Source organism: Scleropages formosus, chromosome 4 (assembly GCF_900964775.1).
Source record: "Scleropages formosus chromosome 4, fSclFor1.1, whole genome shotgun sequence".
Classification (NCBI taxonomy): domain Eukaryota; kingdom Metazoa; phylum Chordata; class Actinopteri; order Osteoglossiformes; family Osteoglossidae; genus Scleropages; species Scleropages formosus.
In genome coordinates, this window is record NC_041809.1 from 14044520 (window position 1) to 14064789 (window position 20270).

The 20270-nt window shown below is 36.8% G+C and overlaps 1 protein-coding gene across 1 annotated transcript; it reads left to right on the forward strand.

Annotated features, from left to right (window-relative positions):
- The first annotated feature begins 360 nt into the window (after nt 1-360).
- Nucleotides 361-20048, forward strand: LOC108932873 (phosphatidylinositol 3,4,5-trisphosphate 3-phosphatase and dual-specificity protein phosphatase PTEN). The gene is made up of 9 exons (XM_018749557.2): nt 361-1179; nt 14101-14185; nt 15090-15134; nt 15301-15344; nt 15449-15687; nt 15953-16094; nt 17366-17532; nt 18392-18613; nt 19843-20048. The coding sequence occupies exons 1-9, from the start codon at nt 1101-1103 to the stop codon at nt 20026-20028; spliced, it is 1209 nt and encodes a 402-aa protein (XP_018605073.1). The 5' UTR covers nt 361-1100; the 3' UTR covers nt 20029-20048.
- The last annotated feature ends 222 nt before the right edge of the window (nt 20049-20270 follow it).

Genomic DNA, 20270 nt, shown 5'->3' on the forward strand with positions numbered 1-20270 from the left:
AACACGTTGGAGCACTGCACTTGTAGGGTGTTTAATAAGGCTTTCTACATCATATTCCTTTTATGACCAAATTATTTGTCCTTAAAACACACCAACGCTATTAAAAAAAAAAAAAAAAAGCACAGCACTGGACACTTCCCCAATTATTAGGCCACGTGACTCTTGAGAGAGAAACCGGCTCTCCGCTGTGCGACTGTATCCTTCCGCTTCAATAAAGGCGCTGGCAGACAAATTAAATATGTTGTTATATTGACAGTATTTAACTTTAGTACATATTTGTAAAACACATTAGTCTTAGTTATATGAGTAACGCTTCGGTCTGGATGCATGGTATGGAATAAATTAGGGACTATGTTTGCTTGACGGCAGGATATATCGTTGGTGTAAGCTTACCTTCTCTGTTCCCTCTGTTGAAAGAAGCCATGATGGAAGCATAGCACTGGAGAGCTAGAAAAGAGATCCAGTAGGACAAATCCGCGAAAAAGAAAACGTTTAATCACTTTTATTCAGTTCATCTATATATTTTTTTATGTTAAGGTGGAGTCTGTCAATTTTTAAATGTATTTTTTCACATTTTTTCGTCCAGGATTGTCCTTTCGGGTTAGGGATTTTTTAAAAAATAATAGCTAGCTAATGTGTAGTTAGCTAGCTAGCTAGCAAGCTAGCTACCAAGACATACGTATGTGTCAATGTATGTGTCTCAACAACGGGTGCGTATTTCTGGAGTTTAGGCGCTGGAGAGGTTTCTCTCCGGGATTTTTGGCCCAGTCACGGCGACTGCAGCAGCTTTAGAGACTTGGTCCGATTTAAAAGCGCGGAAGCTCGGACAGTGGATGACTGTACAGTTGTTGGCTCGTAACGGGATTGCAGAACAGACTCCGCCAGGCTCGGGGAACAGGAACGGGCCTGCCGAGGCGCGGAGCGAGGCCCTCCTCTCTCATCCACATGAAGCTGTTGTAATTCACTCCACAGCGTCGAGCGCTTTCACGAAGGAGCTATAAAAAAAAAAAAAAAAAAAAAAAAAGCTACAGAGGAAAATCTGATCGAGGAGGGGTGGTATTCAACAGCGGCGATACCTTCCTTACGGACTCCTGACGGAAATGGCCGCAATAATAAAGGAATTTGTCAGCCGAAACAAAAGGAGATACCAGGAAGATGGGTTCGATTTGGACTTGACCTGTATCCTCTTTCATTGTCCCAAATATACAGTGCAGTGAGTTGTACTATTGCTGGGGTGTCGAGAAGGGAAACGTGTTCTCCCTGCAGTTTCATTGCTTACTGGATCATCCAGTGGATGTTGAAGTGTGAACGGGTAAGTATAATTATAATTCAGGCATTGATCTCCGTTGACAGCGGAGGACCTATAACACACTGCTGTGCTTAGATCAGCAATGCCATTGGTGGCTTAACCAGTATACTGTCCGCTTGGCTATGAAACAAACGTCGAAAGCAGTTCTAGCGTAGACACACCTTTTATTTCATATTATGCTATATAACTCGATTCCCCCGCCCGTCAGTAGTGCGTTATTATATAAAATCTGACCGATTGCATCGCTACATGCCATGTGGTGTTGGCCTAGAAGGCAGCGGATGAGATTAGCAGTTAAATTGAAAATCAGCGCGGTCCTACACAAAGCCGTCGTTGCATCAGCGACTCACGGACAACGGGACGCGAGCTCGCTCCTGACCCACTTACTGCCAACGCTGCGGCGCCTCGGTAGCGCTGCGCCGTTTCCTGGCTAGTTCGTTGCTTACCGATTAAAGTAAGAGTCATTACGGGTGCCACCGTTGCAGAGAGTACCTCAAGACCTCTCCATTGGGACGCACATGGTTCCTGTGTTGGTCAAGTGGGGTTTCAGCCTTCCTTACGTTCATCTAACTTTAACCATTTTTAGGCAGCACCTGTGACCTGAAGGAACGCAGTAATTATCTGTTTGAATGCAAGAAGCGTAGCACGGACGGACTCGGAGTCGGACAGATGTTGACTAGTCAAGATTTTAGTCATGTTAGATGCATTTACTGAGGTACTTACATTCAATTCATAAGCAGTTGGTGGGCATTGTCATGTGAGTGAACTTGAGCTTGAAATGTCATGTTAGAAATGAAATGTGTATTTGGAATGTATTATTCTTGGCAAGTTAAAAAGATTGGAAATACATTTCCTGCAAAAAGGGTGTAATTATAATTTGACAGGCTTGCCTGTTCTAAAACTTCCCAACCTAGTTTGCTCCTTGAATACATGTCATTGGTAACTGATTACCTGATGTGTGGTGTTTAATTTCTGTGAAGTTGTAGGTTAGATTAAGAAAATTTGTTTCCTTTTTCTAATGGGAACAGTTTAGTTTTGAATACCACACTATAGATCTGGCTTTGTTTTTTGAGCGGTGTGCTTTGGATGTGGTTCTAATTTTTATTAAAGTTTTTTTTTTTTTTTTTTAAACCAAGTCTTTTAAGAATGTCTTTAAAGCTGAAAGCTTCACTGACATTCCTATTTGGGATGTAGTTTAAGCTTGGCATGTCTTGTGCAAGTAAAAAAAAATTTAAAAGGGGAAAAAAAAAATTACTTTTTAAAAGTACGATTGCATTGTTTGTTTTTTTTTCCAGGGATTTATTGAAGTGATCTGTTGTCTTCAGTGTAGTGATCCGGGGAGATTTACATTTTTACCACATACTTAATATTCTGTAAAGGCCATGTGCATGCCAGGGCCGGAAGCGAAAAAGCCTGGTTTGTACTTAAATTTGAAGTATTTTGCATAGAATGCAGAAGTTGTTGGAAAGTGAAAGCAAAAAAGGCTACTTGGGTAAAGTGAATGTTTCAAAGGAAAGGTTTTTTTTTTTTTTTTTTTTTTTGCTTGCGTTCGTGTTGTGTTTTGATGCTTCAGTGTTTGTATGTATGAGAATGTATGGATTTAAGTGAGTGCTGTCAGCTTGAAGTAACTGACTATACAGAGGTTAGTCCTATCCTGCAGTTCTTTCATCCTTTCTGCCTCTAGGAAAATTGTGGTAAAATGACTTATGCATATATTTAAGATCTGTAAACATGACTGTACACTGTTAAATGAAGACCTATATCATTCATGCATATTTTTTTTAGGAATTCATAAAGAGCAACAGAACACTGATTTGAATCCATGGATTTCAAATGCTAATAATTATGAAATTATATGCTTAGTTTTAGCTAAGTTAATGTTTCAGTGAGAACTGAATTAAATTTAAGTATAAATCCAATACCATTTGGGGTTTGATTCCTTTCCGTGAGCATAAACCACAATTTTCTTTTCTAAATCTGTAAAGGGAATTTCATTTCACCAGAAAGGCTATTTTTTTTAATTTTTTTTACTTTTCTCCTGTAGTTTGCAATAATATGGCTTCTGTACCTGTACTGGAGTTATGAAATGTTCTCTTCTAAAATAGTCCCATAAATGGTACAAACAGTAGTGCTTTTACCTTTGGCAGTGTTAATAAAATGGTAAAGTCATTTTAATAGATAGGTTAACTTCCAGCTGCAAAATACAGCATTTGACTTCTCTTAAATATGTATGTGTGGTTTGCCTAAAAATCAAGAATTTTAGGTGTATGTATTTGCACAGTTTGCATCAGATTAATTTTCTGTTGCAGTTCTAGATTAGTATTAGTTTTTTTTATATACGCCTCCCTTAAAATGTTAAACTTTTAAAATGTAGTTTCAGCTGTTGCATTCTTGAGGCAAATATGTGTACATCTCTTGCAGTTATGGAAGAGCCTACATTTGGTAGGGGTAGGAATTGTTGGAGATCTCAAGACAGTATTATTTTAGGAACTGCAGTACATTGATATGCCATATTGTGATACATAATGTTAATATAGTGCAGTTCACTAGGTATAGTATTTTGATGTTATGCTTGAATGTATTGATATTTTTTCCCAGTCATATTTTTTGCATTTTCCTAAGTACAAAATCTGGTCAGAATCCTAAGAGCCAGTTTCTTTGAACTTTCTTCTTAAGATACCATATTTAGCTGCCTGTAAAGTATATAAGCTGTGTTTACGTGAAGATGAAGCATACTGCATAAAACTCAGTCAACTCATGAGTTGGAAAAACTCATGGCAGCTCAGGTTAGCTTTTCCAGTCACCCTAGAGCTTGTCACACGAAGAGAGACGCATAATTTTCTTTTGAACCTGTCAAATGTCTGTCAGTTAAAAACTTTGAAAACCATTGCTATTCTTCCAGTTACCAGTAGGGGTAAATGCACATCATAGCTTAAAGTATTAAAGGTGAATTCAAATCGGTGCAAAAAATTTTGAAATATTAAATTTTGCTTATTGTTTTGATCCCCCCCCCCTCCTTAATTCTACATGGAATTGTACTTGCTGTGAATTTTTGTTTAGTTCTGTTTGGCACATTTTGTGAATTGGCGTCATTAAAGAGGCTAAGATAGCATTTAGTTTGGATGTGCCAGAAGCTAAACAGGAGTTCAAATTAGGAGAGTCCTTCAGTCAGGCAGTAGAAAAATCAAACCACTGGAAGTGACAGAGATTACCTTCTATTCTGCTATCACTGGTGATGGAAACTGTAGGCTGACAGATGAAATATCTTGTTTTAGGTAAAATATTGTCTTTTGTGCCAGTCTAGTACTAGTTCAGCATTAAATGCACATTTTGACATTTCAGTTATTTGATCAGTAGGATCTGAATGTGTATGCACACATGCTGAAGTGTCTTAAAATTTTGGTTTGTTATAATGCAAAAAATGTTTGTATTGTTGAAACATTGGTTTAAAAATAGTTTGCGGGTGAACTGTAAATCACTTCAAAGTATGAAGTTTTTGTGAATTTTTTGTTAACTTTATGCTTACTTAACCTTCCTGTCATAGTTTCAGCTTGATAGTCTCTCAGACTAAGGAAGAAGTCTTTATTCCTTAAATATAAAGGTGGATGTGGATGGTGGAGTTCTTAAATAGCTGCTTTAGTATATTCTGTATGGAGTCTTTTTAAATGCAAAGTAAGGTTGTTTTGCCATGGTATTTTTCAGTTCATTTTGATTAACTTCATGTTTTCAGTTCCCTGAAATGAAATTAATTAAAAATTCAAAAATAAGGTTTGTCTGATAGCACAGTTTTCTAATATTTTTTTGAAGCTTTTGTTATTTTCATTTATTATCAGTAAATGCTTGTCCAGTGCCAGGTTACAGAGGTCCAAAGAAATGTTTTCTCTCAGGTGTGCATTTGCTCAAGGGTTTCTTGCATATGGGAAAACATTGAGTGCATGTAAAGTATTCAAAGTCTTCGAATCATCAGTGGTGTCTGATTCTGTTCGACAGCTTACTCTCTTTCCTGCTGTTCCCACTGATGGCGTTTCTGTTTAGTCTTAGAATTTCGTACCAGATGGACTTTTTTCATAATGCACATTTCAGCTATAGTTAACTTCCACAAAACTAGTAATCTTAACAAGGTTAACATTTAAGAGAAAAGTGTTATCTAATTGAATGAATATAACATTGAACCTGCTATCTTAGGTGTGATACTTGATAAACAAAACACTACAAATTTGATTCAGTTCTTTGCAAAGTACTAATATGTTTTCACTTTTTCGGTTGCAGAAAAAGTGACCAGTTAATGTTGTTAGGAATGAGAAGAATGTGTTGAAGTTAATCTTGGATAGCATGTTAGTGCAGCGAGTAGCGCTGTTATCTCAGTGCCTGGATGGTGCAAGAGGACACAAGATTGTTTGCTCAGTCTGCTGAGAATTTGTATGTTCTCTTGTTCATGCAAGTTTCCTCTGGGTGCTCTGGTTTCCTCCTACAGTCCAGAGACTTGTTTGAAGTGAATCACTGACTCTGAATTGCTCTTTGTTTGTGGATGAGTGACTGTAGGTGGTGTCAAGCATTATGTCACACTGGCTGAAAATAAGCCAACTAATATTATATTATTCATTGTAAGTTGCTTTGGAGAAAAGTGTCTGAAAAATGAATAACTCTCCACACAACAGAATTTTTGTTAGTTTATAGTAGGGGGTGCGGTGGCGCAGTGGGTTGGACCACAGTCCTGCTCTCCAGTGGGTCTAGGGTTCGAATCCCGCTTGGGGTGCCTTGCGGCGGACTGGCGTCCCGTCCTGGGTGTGTCCCCTCCCCCTCCGGCCTTACGCCCTGTGTTGCCGGGTAGGCTCCGGTTCCCCGTGACCCCGTATGGGACAAGCGGTTCTGAAAATGTGTGTGTGTGTATAGTATTCTTTGCATTAGGTGTATACAGTTTAATAAGAGCGATGTTCAATGATCTGTGAAAATGCAAGAAGTTTGAATTAAATCTGTAACCTGATGTGAGAAAATGGTAGTTGCTTAACAATGGTTGTGTAGCCAGTTCCATATCAGATTAGGCAATCTCAATATGAAATATTTGTATTACAATTTTTAGTGGACACTATTCTGTAGTGTACCTTATTGTCACTTTGAACATAGAGCTAACTTTCTCCAGTAAAATGTCCAGCTGTAACAATACAAGTCCTTATCTATAAGATTCAGTTTGTCTCAGGAGATTTAAGGGCATATTACTGCAGCAAGCCTACAGGATGCACATAAGGATACAGAGTTTGTTTGTTGAAGATACAGAACTATTTTATTATAAACTGAAAATTTGTTAAAGTGGTTCATGGCTTTAATTGCGGTCTGGTGTATTATACCATCAGCTTTTCCCATTACTGAGTTACACAATCTTGCAGCAGTTTTCATCTGAGATTATAACCTATGCTCAGAAGTTGCCTGTTGTGTGGACCATTATGCAGTAAACGTGTCTTGAAATCTGAATTAAAACTCGATTAAATGGCAGCATCATGCTTTTAGGAAAGTAAAATGTTTTGACAATCTCTTGCTTGTTTCTTAAATACATGACTAGGTATTTTTGGGGATTTGATTTCATTCACTTGGACCCATCTTATTTATCACACAAGTGGTCTCCTGTAAGAAAAATTTAAATTTTTGGTAAAATAAATCAATCTAGGTAATCTAAATTAGTGAATGGCATCAAAGTAAAATGGTGGAATTTACAACAATCCCGATGATCAAACTATCTTGATTTTGATAACCTGCAACCTGAAAGTGTCTACAGTAAGGTCGGAGTGTCTTGTGATATTGTGTTTAATGAACTACAGTAGTGTTTTGCTGGCCCAGTATGCTCACCTGTTGTCATGCTTTTCATAAATTTTCAACCTTTGTGCATATCATGCCCACTATAAGAAATGTAACAAAATGCTTGTTCTGGGGCTGTAGTATTCATTGTGCTGTGAATTTAATCAGAAACTTTCTGCTGCCCACACCACTGTTTTAAGCTAAATGCCAGGTTTGATGTATTTCACTTCAACCTGCCTAGTGTGTCTGTGGTAATGTTTTACCACAGTACAATGTTGCTCTACAGTTATAAAGACCTAGAGCGAAACAGGTACGTAGGTAAAGTTTCTTTTGGTGTGCTCTTTGACAATCTTGATCTTGTTCTTTAGTGGTGTCCTAACAATAAAATGGCATAGCACAGTATTTTGCTGTTTTCAAATTTAAAGAAAATTGGGTCAAGCAGTATTTCCTTCACTTACTCTAAAGCAGCAAACTTATTTCCCTCTGTGCAAACCAAGTTCTGTTGCTTATGTAATATAATGAGAATAATATAGCTTTGCTTTCTGTTTTTAGTAGCAAAATGGTCATAGATCTGGGCAGAAAAATGGACAAAGGTCATTTAATTGATAGAGTAAAATTTTTACCATTACCTACTTGAGGAACTTCACCTGCTAATCCGATTCCTCGTATACATTTTTAAAACATTTTCCTGTGGATATTGTATCTTGCACTTTTTCAGAATCCTGTGGGATTTTGTATCTTTCCATTTATTCATTTAGCAGACACTTCTCTAAAGTGACATATATCTCATAGAAAATGTGTGCATTATATTAGCAGAGAGAGACTTGGATGCAGATGTGTGATTAAGTAGTTTCATTCATATGATGGAAAGTAATGTACGTCACACGAGTAGCTGCGTGAAGATTAATCTGAATATCGATAATTCCTAATCACTTTCCTAGTAATCATTTCTTAAATATATAACATTTGCATCACATTACAGGAGTAGCTGTGTGAAGGTTTATCCATTGTTTAACAGGAATGAAAATAAAGTTATAGTGAATGAACATTTACAAATTACATCATGGGATCATGGGCACAATGAGCCTGGAAGAGGTGAGTTTTAAGATCCTTTTTAAATGTGGACAGAGATTCAGCAGTTCTGAGTTAGAGGGGGAGGTTGTTCCACCTCAACAGAGCCTGAACTGAGAACCTTTTGTGCGTGACACCACCAAGTGTGCAATCTTGTTCTTTCTTGTTAACCAGTCTTGTTCTTTGGCAGGAGAAGACACTCTCTTGGTGAGACAAGCTCATGCAGTTGTATTGATTTTCTATCTTTTGAAGTAAATGGGGAATTTTCTGGAGTAGTAAGTAGTGCTGTGTTTAGAGCAGTTACCCTTCACTCAAAGGACCTGCTTTTGAATTCCTCGTCCTACAGGTATTCACCATAAATTGCACCAATAAAAATGCTGATCTGTATAAAGTGAGTAATTGTAACTAGTTGAGTATATTAAAAAAAAATTACCTTCCACTAAATAGTTGTCTTGATTTGTCACCAAAGTTTTGAGTGTGAAAATTGACCTCCCCAGCCAGTTATATTATTTGAGTTATAGTGTTAGAACAACCGCTGCGTGGCGGGTCTGAGATTCGAGCCCTGCTTGGGGTGCCTTGTGACAGACTGGCGCCCTGCCCTGGGTGTCCCCCCTCCCCCTTCGGCCTTGCGCCCTGTGTTGCTGGATTAGGCTCTGGTTTGCCGCGATCCTGCTCAGGACAAGCAGTTGTTGACAATGGGTGAATGGATGCTAGAACAAATGACATTAGGTGTACATATATCTGAGTACATGATTGTTTTGCTCACTGGATCATCAGTTCTGTGAGCACTGTAATGTGGGACTTCTGCAGTGCTGTTTATCCTGCTACCTTTGCGATTTCTTGTTGCCCAGTGCAAAAATACAGAATGTCATATTCAAGTGCAGCTAAATCAAATGTGAATTTCTTCAGTAAGCACTTAATTTTTTCCTCAGACTTTACAAGACACAGAATCATTTGATGCTTACATTACAGAATCTGTGATGTGCTATTTGGTTATAAAATGGAGACTACAAAAATTTGTGCCACTGCTCAGTATGAATTGCATTCTGTAGGACAAAACTTAAGTCATTACTGAAAATTTGAATATGAAGTAGAACAGCAATTTCCTTGTTTTTTTCTGTAGGAATTTATGAAGTTCTGACCTGTAACAAATATAAGTCTTGGTCTTTAATGTGACTTAATTAAAGCTTGTTGTACATTACCTAGGTTTTAAAATGTTATGTTTGAAGTAATATTTCTACACTTTGCGTAAATCAGATTTGGCATCTTAACCAAGAGCTACAGTAAGTCTATTTCTTCTCTATCTGTAGACCGAAAAATGACAGCATTTGGTTTAAAATGTGTCCTCCCTAATGCCTGTGTACAGTGCGGCTTTTTTAGTATTGTTGAAGTTTTCCTTAATCTCAGTATCTGGAATTAATCTAATCTTTATTTAATGCAGTAGAAAGTGGTGCCACTAAATATACTTAACCTGGTAAATACAGTATTTACATTTCATTGTATATAGCTTTATGTTCATCAGTCATATTATATGGTCATGAATATTTGAAGCTAGGGAGAGAAATCTGCCTGTCAGAAAGATGGAAACAGTGCTTAATAGTCCACCATGACATAATGTTAAAGCTTCCTTTTTGGGTCTGTTTCCCCTGCTCATTGTATGGTGTAGACAGACTTTGTTTTTACCGCCTTCAAGAGGATGTGCACACTGACTGCTTCTGTAGTTTTCTGCATAACTGCACAGCTTGTGTCAACTGCCCATCGTAGCACATAGTCCTGTTTGTGTGTAAAAGGAATGAAATTAAAGATTGCAGTGTGAAAAGCTTTTGGGTTGATGGGGCACGTGAACTTGTGTCTATTGCCAGGCTCAAAAGGATATGATAGTCAAAAATCATTCTGGGTATTGCATTGTTACTCAGTGGGGAAAATAAATCAAAGTACAGGATGTCCAATGTTGATGTTTAGAGAATTTTTGGGCACGTGGTAAGTTTTTTTTTTTTTTTTTTTTTTTTTTTTTTTGCACTGAGATGGCTTTGTATTTTCTGTATGTGACAGTGTCCGTCTATACACATCTTATTTCACCCCAACCAGTTCCATTAGTGTATCATTGGGTAATTATAAGACATGTACACTAGTTCAGGTTACAATGACAAAATTACACTTTTTTTGTAGATGCTGTTTCTGGATTTTTAATTTGCTTTTTCCATATTTAGTGTTAGTGAATGTAATAGCAGAGGTAAGAGGCATACTTCTACTATAAAGACCAAAGTAGACAAAGTTTGAAAGTAGCAAAGATGAGCATTGCATGTGATTAGAGTGAATTGATAATCACAAATTTCTACTTAATTCTAACTTACAGATGTTCCCCCCCAAAGTAACTTCCAGTGAACACTTGCGTAGTAGTACCACCTCTACCTTATTCACCTAGGGTGACTTGCACTGCTAGATAGACTACTTAAAATGAATCACTCATCCATCAGTGAAACACTTGTCTCTGTCACTTGCACACATACACTATGGGTGGCTTTTAGAGTCACCAGTCAACTTGAAGAGCATGTTTACAGCTGGCAGTGTAGTGCTTAGAGCTACTGTTTATGGACCCCAAGTTTGCCTGTTCAATTCTCACCTCCAGCTGTAGTACCCTTGAGCAAGGCACTTACCCTGAATTAGTTCAGCAAAAATTACCCAGCTGTACAAATGGGTAAATAATTGTTAGTCGCTTTGGAGAAAAGCATCAGCTAAATGAATGACTAAATATTTAAGATTCATTCTGGAATATTCTTCACATGTACAGGAATTAGTATTAATTTTGGTCAAAGGCTTTAGCTATGTTTGGAACAAGAGGCAAACTTAAAATGCATCTGGTGTGATTGCTATTAGTTTTTATATTAGTTTGGGTTTATGCAAGAGCACATACTTCAAAAATTTGATGTTTACTTAGATTGTATGGTGCCATCTGTATCAGGTGTTATGTTTGCTCTTTGCAGGCCCAAAGAATGTTAATGAAAGCTTTGAAACATCTATTTAGTATATTATATAGTTCAGTTTATTACTGTTAATGGCATTAATGCTGCTATACTTGTAATGCTTATCTGTACTATGTTGTAAAGAAACTACATGCTGTTTGCAAAGCCTTAAATTTTCAAAACTCTAGACAAAGGAAATGCAGATCATATATAGTGTGGTTGACTGGTTTCATAGTTCTTTGGTCAAATAACCCTGTTGTTGTGTCATTTACATTTATTCACTTAGATGCTTTTCTCCAAAGCGACTTACAATGGATACTATGTAGTTTTATCACCCCACACACCTTATTCACCAAGGTGACTTACACTGCTAGATATGCTACTTACACTGGGTCACTCATCCATACATCAGTGGATTTATAACCCCTTTTTACTTAGTAGTTCATTGTTTAAAATTAATCTGACAATAATACCATAATTTTTGGACTCTGTAATTAGTGTCCATTTCATTTTCATATGGCCCAAATTAATTTTGTTTCTTGGTTTAAATTTAATGGTGGACATGTTTTTTTTTTTTTGTTTTTTTTTTAAAAAAAAAAAAAAAAAACTGGTGGATCAAATTTGTGAGTACAGGTTGGTGAATCCTTTGGAATTCCCTGGATTTCTGCAGGCATCATTCCATAAGTGTAATCTGGTTTAAGTAATAATTCTTACACATAGTTTACTTCCATATTGTTCATAAACAAATTGTTTAAGCAGTCAATGTCATTGGTGGACAAAGTACATGAATAATTGCATCTTGTCTGCTAAATAAATGTAAATGTCACGTTTCTCCAAAGCGACTTCCAGTGAACTCTATGTAGTGTTATCAGTCCACACACCTTATTCACCAAGGTGACTTACAATACTTGATACACTACTTACAACGGGTCACTCATCCATACATCAGTGAAATATACTGTGTGTCTTTGGACTGTGGGAGGAAACCGGAGCACCCGAAGGAAACCCACGCCGACACTGGGCCTACATGCAAAGGCCACGCAGACTGAGTGGTGATCGAACCGATCTCATCTCGCACCGCCCAGGCGCTGAGAGACAGCAGTGCTACTCACTGTGCTGCCATGAAAAGACTAATTGGAGGGTAGTATACCAATCAGTGAGTCCACTGTTTAATTCTTTCAGGTGTAGGTTTGACTTGTCCTACTGCAGTCAAAAAAAAAAAAAAAAGGAAAAATTAACTGCTCCCCACAACAGAATTCTGAAGTCCTGTCAGACTGAAGAATATGGCCTGATCAAAAGAGTTCTTGGGAGCTGAGGCTCACAAGACTTGGAGAAAGTCGCATATCTTTTTGTGAAAGTTACAAAAGGATTCCGAAACACTTGGGCATGCAGCAGTCCAGTCAGTTTATATGGAAGAAATTTATTATACAAAAATGTGTGCAAGGGCATGATGTACAATCCTGAAAAAGTGATTTTTAAAAAAAAAAAAAATAGTGTGACAGCTGAGGATCTGTAGGCCTCTATCCTCCTTCATACCATCTATGTTCATCAGCCTTCTGTAAGAAAAACACCTAAGGGTGGTGTTATGGGAGGGGGAAAGAGACAAACCACATTCTGAGGACAGGTGAAATAAAAGTTGAATATTTTTAGTAAACATAGACAGCATTATGTTTCAAGAAAACAAAATACTGCATGCTGATGCTAAAAGCTTATCTTGTCTGAAGTACGGTGGAGGGAGTATCATTGGGAGGCAACAGAGCAGCCCCATACAAGGTGGATGACCTGTCACAAATAGAAATGGTTTTGTTTAAGCCTATGGGTCAAAGTCTGCTGCACAGGTCTGATCAGCAGCTGCCAGAAGTACTTCATAAACTTGCAGGTCCACACACACACTCCATCACTGATCTAGATTGTTGACACAATTTGTTAAAAAAATGATATGGCAATGTAAAATGTGGTGTTTGTTGAATAAGACTGTTATGCATTTGATGAGATCACATTTTAGGAGTTAAACATCCAGATACGTTTAAAGTCTTTGTATATCCCAATGTAATTTGTTGACTAGGTTGTTTTGAAGTAAGTTTTTCTGGTATAATATGACCAGTTGGCAGCATTGTACTAACACAAAAGCTTTGAATTTTTTCAAAGCTAAGAAGCCCTATGTAATGCTACATTATATGTGTACATTTTGTATCTTGCAAAACTTTTTCTGTAATGAGAAGTATGTACCAGTCGTACAAGGGTGTGAAGTTAACACATTGGAAACCAGTGCAATAAGTTGTATGCATATTGTACCATTGAAGTTCTCTAAGTCCTTGATTTTGGCATGAGGGGTTGAACATCTTTCCCTGTGTATTATTGCATGCAGTCATTGCAATGTGATTCCCAAGGTTAACTTTATCAGAAATTTACTGCACATGAGATGTCAGGTTGTGTCAGGCTTTGGGTTGACCATCAGCAAATACAAGGACAGATTTTTCAGTGCATGATGCGCCAGTGTCAGGTGTTATATTTTAGAAATTGCTTTTTAGAAAGGTTTGTCAAAACTTAAATGTTGTTCATAGAAATGTTTAATTTCATAGAAATAAAATAATTTTTAAATCTGTGGAGTGTAAATATTTTGAGTTAGTAATCTGTGCAGAAGTGTATAGAAGTATTTAGTTCAAGGACTTTGGGTTCAATTTTTTTGAGCTTCTGTAGAATATTTGAATTAATTTGACCACCCTAATTAACTTACGGTACTACGGTGGCACAGCGAGTAGTGCTGCTGTCTTGTACCACCTAGGCAGTGTAAGAGGATGTGGGTTTGATCCCTGCTCAGTCTGTCCACCTTGACCTTAAAAGTGATATGTTCAGTTGTATAGTCTAGTTTTTCTGTGTATGAGAATGCATTCATTTTTTTCTTTGCTTTAGCATGGGTTTATCTTTTTTTTTAAATTTTATTTTAACCTTGACACTTGATCTCAGATATTTATCCTAACATAATTGCAATGGGTTTTCCTGCTGAAAGGCTTGAGGGTGTCTACAGAAACAACATAGATGACGTAGTACGGTAAGTCATACTTTCAGAAATTAAATTTCTTAAATGATAATATTACCTTTTGGCATTTACAGATGTAACTGCATCTGCCAAGTTATGCATGGTTTTCTTAAATTTAGTAGTGTGCATGTGTCTTTCAGGGTGCAGTTTTGATTTGTTTCCTTGTAGATTAAAGCAAAGTGGATTTCTACACTTTTTTTTTTTTTTTTTTTTTTTTAAACAAATTGTAGATGATTGAGGTGTCTAGGGTCATGACTTGTTCATGTATAAATCTGCTTTTGTTAAATTTCTGGTAAAATATTTTTGATCTGTTAAAATGACCCAAGTGAAGGTATGTATCTTGAAAGTGTTTTTCATTCTTACAGTAGTTTAAAGCAAGGTTTTATTAAATCAACATATGTGTTGATATGGGCAAAATTAATAATTATGAATTTCTCACACATACATTTATATGTACATAGAGAGAGAATACATTTTGGAGTGTATCCAAGTATTTTTTTTTTCTGTGTGAAAGTGTCATTGTGTTTGTGGATGTATTTTCCTTTATTTGATGTAATATGCCTTACATACATGTTATTCTAACAAATATTTTATTATGTTAATATATGGAAACAAGTAGCTTATAGGGCTTATAGAATAAAAAATAACTGGCTAGCTGACTACTGGGATTGTTAATGCTGGTGAAAGAACATGTGGTTGTCATTAAAGCTGACCAGTGTGGGTCACATTTAATAGACCTGGTGACTGTCCCCAAAAGTCGTGATCTTAATAGTGTTTGGTCATATACTTTTTTGGTAATTTTTGATTGTTTAACGTTTATAAATAGTGTCATGTACATTAAAGAAATGCATGTTTTTTCGGAGGTTCAAAAACTCACTACCTGCCATCAGTAATGTGTAGACTTTTTTTTTTGTAGGTTTCTGGATTCAAAACATAAAAACCATTACAAGATCTATAATCTGTAAGTACATTATTCACATTTAGAACTAAATGAACTTGCACAGCATTGATAATAATGCCTTCTCCCTACCACCTTTTTTTTTTTTTTTTTTTAAACAAAATCTTTGTTCATTGGGAAAAGGGTTTAAAAACGTTTTTAATTAAAACTTTTTTCCACTATGATCCAGTTGTGCAGAAAGACACTATGATGCTGCCAAATTTAACTGCAGAGGTGAGTAATATAAATGGTATGTAAAGGAATATTTTTTTTTTTTTTTAAATTTACCACCTTGTATAATCTGATCATATAATGGAAACTGTTTTTGTTGTTTACAGTTGCACAGTATCCCTTTGAAGACCACAATCCTCCGCAGCTAGAGCTTATTAAACCTTTTTGTGAAGATCTTGACCAATGGCTTAGTGAAGATGACAATCATGTTGCGGCAATTCACTGTAAAGCTGGAAAGGGGCGTACGGGTGTCATGATTTGTGCTTACTTACTACACCGTGGCAAATTTCTCAAAGCCCAAGAAGCTCTAGACTTCTACGGTGAAGTAAGGACCAGAGACAAAAAGGTTGGTACTTATCTTTTACATAGGCATTGCTCTTTTTGCATAGAAATTTTGTATTTTGTATTTGTAAATGTAAAAAAAAAATGTAAACTGTCATGTACTAACCTGTTTCTCATAAGTTTTAACTACAAGCTGTTATGTACATGTATTGGTTCCATACTGGCTCACTCAGTTATAAATAACATGAAAGCCCCCCTTTTACCCTAAACCATATTTAAGTGTACAATTTCTTGCTTTTATTTCTACTCGCTGGCTGTCGGTCTCACAGGGAGTGACCATTCCCAGTCAGCGGCGCTATGTCTTCTACTACAGCTACTTGTTGAAGAACCATCTGGAGTACAAACCTGTTGCACTTCTCTTTCACAAGATGGTGTTTGAAACCGTCCCTATGTTCAGTGGAGGAACATGTAGTAAGTTCTTTAACCCAAGTCTAAAAGTGGTGGGTAGATTGTCACTGCATGAGAAGAGCTCTCTATAAAAATAAATTGAATTGAATTGAATTAAACAAGTAGATGGGTGAGTGGCACCAACTTTGCTGACCCATCTCTTCCACCTGGATTCTGCTTAGTGTGATTTGAGAGTTCAAAGTTTATCACTGACTCTGGAGTGGGCATTGGCTTACCAGTTACTGAATGTGAATGAATGGTACCTGTGAAGACTCTTCTTGGCTTCCTATTCTTATACAGGTGGTCCCCAATTTACAATGGGGTTACGTTCCCCAAAACCCAAATGGATTTAATACACCTAATACACACCACTGTGTGACAGAATGGGAGATGCGGATCGCTGTCGCTGCCCAGCATCACGAGAGAGGATTGCTCCGCGTATTGCTCTCCCGAGAAAAATTCAGAATTCGAAGTTCGGTTTCTACTGAATGTCTATTGCCAGCTCGGCATCGTAAAGTCGAAAAAAACCGCAAGTCGAACTATCAAATTGGGAACCGCCTGTATTAAGTTCTTCTGCCTCTTGTGTCAGATTTTTCCTAGAGAACCTTTAAGTCCTTATATCATCTTTTATGTACCTCCTCAAGTTGGGTTTTCCCCTCTTGAAATGCTCAATTCTGAGCAGAGATGCATCTTTTTGTGGTAAGGGCTGGAAGTTGCCAATTTTCCATAGGTAAAATAAAATTTGGAATTTCCCATAATTTCTATAAACACTGGATATGCCTTGTTGCATAGTATGGGCATTTTTGTTTCATTGAATTGCCAGCACAGAACACACAAATAACAAAAGCAGTTCTTTCTATTGGTAGCAATACAAATGTTCTCTCAGCTTAGCTTGGATCTCTATTTTGAGTAGTGTTTTGGCCTTTGCTATCCAAACTTTCAGTCTAACTTTTTGATCCTCATACAAGCTACACATGTTTGCAATAAGTTGTTTCAGGGTCCCTTTTTTTTTTTTTTTTTTTTTTTTTTTTTTTTTTAAAGTAGGCAGTCTCTACAGTTTTGAGATTTGAATATCTATAAATGCGGCTTTGACACGTGACAACTTCCAGAGATTAGTTTAGCCATGCACTCTGTGGCCCATCTGTGGTCTTCAGAATGGGCTCTTATATGAATGTTGCTTTGGATACTTATCTTCTGCTTTGTTTTATCTTTCCTTGACTTCTGTGTTTGTTTTTCTGTTTCACAGAATGGATTCTATGCTTTAGAAATGAATGGCTTATTTTCTTTGTTTACAGATCCACAGTTTGTGGTGTACCAGCTAAAAGTGAAGATTCACACGTCAAATCCAGCACACACAAAGCGTGAGGACAAGTACATGTTCTTTGAGTTCCCACAACCCCTGCCAGTATGTGGTGACATCAAGGTGGAGTTTTTCCACAAACAGAATAAAATGTTGAAAAAGGTAAAATATCTCTCTCTCTCTCTCTCTCTCTCTCTCTCTCTCTCTCTCTCTCTCTCTCTCTCCCCCCCCCCCCCCCCCTTGTTAAGCACTTGTTACTCAAACATTCTGTACTTTAAAGCTTAAAGAATATTTTGGTAACAAAATGCAGTTCTGCAACCCACCAAGAGTTGAATCTTTTCGTAGCTGTTTTCTTAATTTGAAATGTATTGGTAGTCTTATCAACTTTATAATTGATGTACACTATATTTAGGACTTCATTCACAATTGTAACTGTTTTTTCACAATGTGAAATTAAGACACAGGTGTGTTCCGGCCACAGCCTTTCATCAGCATGTACAGACATAGTGAGCTGTAAATAGCCATGTGACACACAGTTACAATGTAACAGTGAAAATCACTGTACAAAAACCAGTACTGTATACATATAGATTTTCAGTGCTCACATAATGGTGCCTGAACATAAAATGAGAAATGAAGCTGCTATAAAATGTTTGTGTGTGCATAAAAAAGTAAACTATGAAAATACTTAAACTATTACAAAATTTATGTAACTCTTAGAATTTTTACTTTCACTTTGGTTTCACCTCACAAAAATGAGCTTTTCATTTGGTATCTAACTTTATGGTTCAATTTTATGTATTCTAATTGTAACCTGACTCATTGATTTGGTGGTTAAGCCTTGGAAATTGGCATTGATATTGGGCTAGAATTTCATGAGTTTTTTTAATTTAATAGCACAAATGTTGCACATTGTTATTGTTTGTGCTTTAGTACTGTATTTTGTATGTATTTCGTTATCGTCCCAGGAACCTGCAGTATTACTGTGTAAATAATAAAATTGCATATTAATGTTTCTTAGGATAAGATGTTTCACTTCTGGGTGAACACCTTTTTCATACCTGGACCAGAAGATAATCAAGACAAGGTTGAAAATGGAAGCTTAGTAAAGGAACTGGATGGAATTCAAGCTACAGAGCGTGGAGACAATGACAAGGACTACCTTATCCTGGTATTGACCAAGAACGACCTGGACAAAGCAAATAAAGATAAAGCCAACAGACTCTTCTCTCCGAACTTCAAGGTGAGTTGGTTTTTAGGTGTTTTCCTTCAAGATCTTGGGGAATGTTTTGGCATTTTCTTTTCAATTTCTTTAGTTAATTCAAATAATTTTATTAATTTCTACACTTGAAAGTAGTGTGGGGGTGTCCAAGCATATGGTCTGTCAAAGATTATTGAAATTATACTCTGTTTCACATTTTGGTCAATACAGCCTTAACTTACAATGGCTGTGAATAGTGCGTTCCCCCTCTGGTATGCAAATTAGATGTTTTAAAAAACCTGTCTATAGTGGGTATCATGAATCCTGTTCAGCACGCTGTACAAAATGTTTGAAAAGTATGAAAAGCTTGACATACCTGATTTAATCTTTTTTTGTACAGAACATGTATATTTTGTGTTTTGCATATAAATGTCTAGTGCTTTTTTGTATCCCCATCTTGGATCTTTTTGTCAGTATGCTTGGTGTGTTGTATGATGGACTCAGGCCTTTATATGCTGGTAGTCGTAAACAGCTGACAGTTGTCCATCTTCTGCCAGTGGAAATTCTGCATTACAGTTGGTATTGAAACTTCTTAGGTGACATGTTGTAGATATAGCACACAAACACAATAACAGGTAACCGGGCAGGAATGTCCGAAAACTGCCTCTTCTCTAAGCACTGAATTTATCAAAGGTGAAAAGGACCTTCATTAAAGTGCAACTGTTGATCTAAATTACGGTTACTTTTTGTGCTGCACACTTGAAAAATCCCAAGCATAGCTGAACTAGGTGAACATAGTTTAAAGCAGTGAAAACTATTTTCCAATATCTGAGGCAACATTGCGCTCTGAATGCAAACAGCAACACTTCCATTTTTTCTGAATATGACTGCCTTTTTCCCTCTCGTTTTCAGTTTAATTTTTATAGCAATGTCTATGGTATTACAGTTCCTATTTACTGTGCTGTATTACTTCTACATTAATGCAGTTTAGTAACATATACAGGTACAAGTGTTTTTGGATAAAGAGGAATTGCTGTACTTGACATGATAAATTAGTTTCTTTTTAGATTTGCTTGCTGGCCTGAGATGGACCTCATATTCTTCCGTTGCTTTAATACAAACTACAGTGTAGCAGATTTTCAAAAAACATTTAATAAAAGAAGTCACTTTCTTGTTACCTGGGTAATAAGTGATACTTTACAAGCATGTAAAAAAATTTTATAAAATTGTGACAGAGTAACATTCACTGTGAGATGTGCTTTCTCTCCCAGGTGAAGTTGTACTTTACAAAAACCGTGGAGGAGCCCTCAAACTCTGAGGCCAGCACTTCAACCTCCGTTACACCAGATGTTAGTGACAATGAACCCGATCATTATAGATATTCGGACACCACTGACTCTGACCCTGAAAACGAACCATTTGATGAAGAGCAGCACACGCAAATAACAAAAGTTTGAAATACTTTATGGGAAGAAAATACCAGAGAAAAAAGGAGAAAACTTGAATATAAACTGAAAGGAAGTACCTTTTTCCCAACTGGCAATAGAACATTTGTTTCATGCTAAATGCCACCAGTTATAGGAAAAAATATCCTGACCAATTTTTAATTTTTTTTTTTTTTTTTTTTTTCTTCCCCCCCCCTTCTTTCTCCCCCCCCTTCCATTTTTTTGGTCCTGTAAGTACGCAAGGTATTGACACT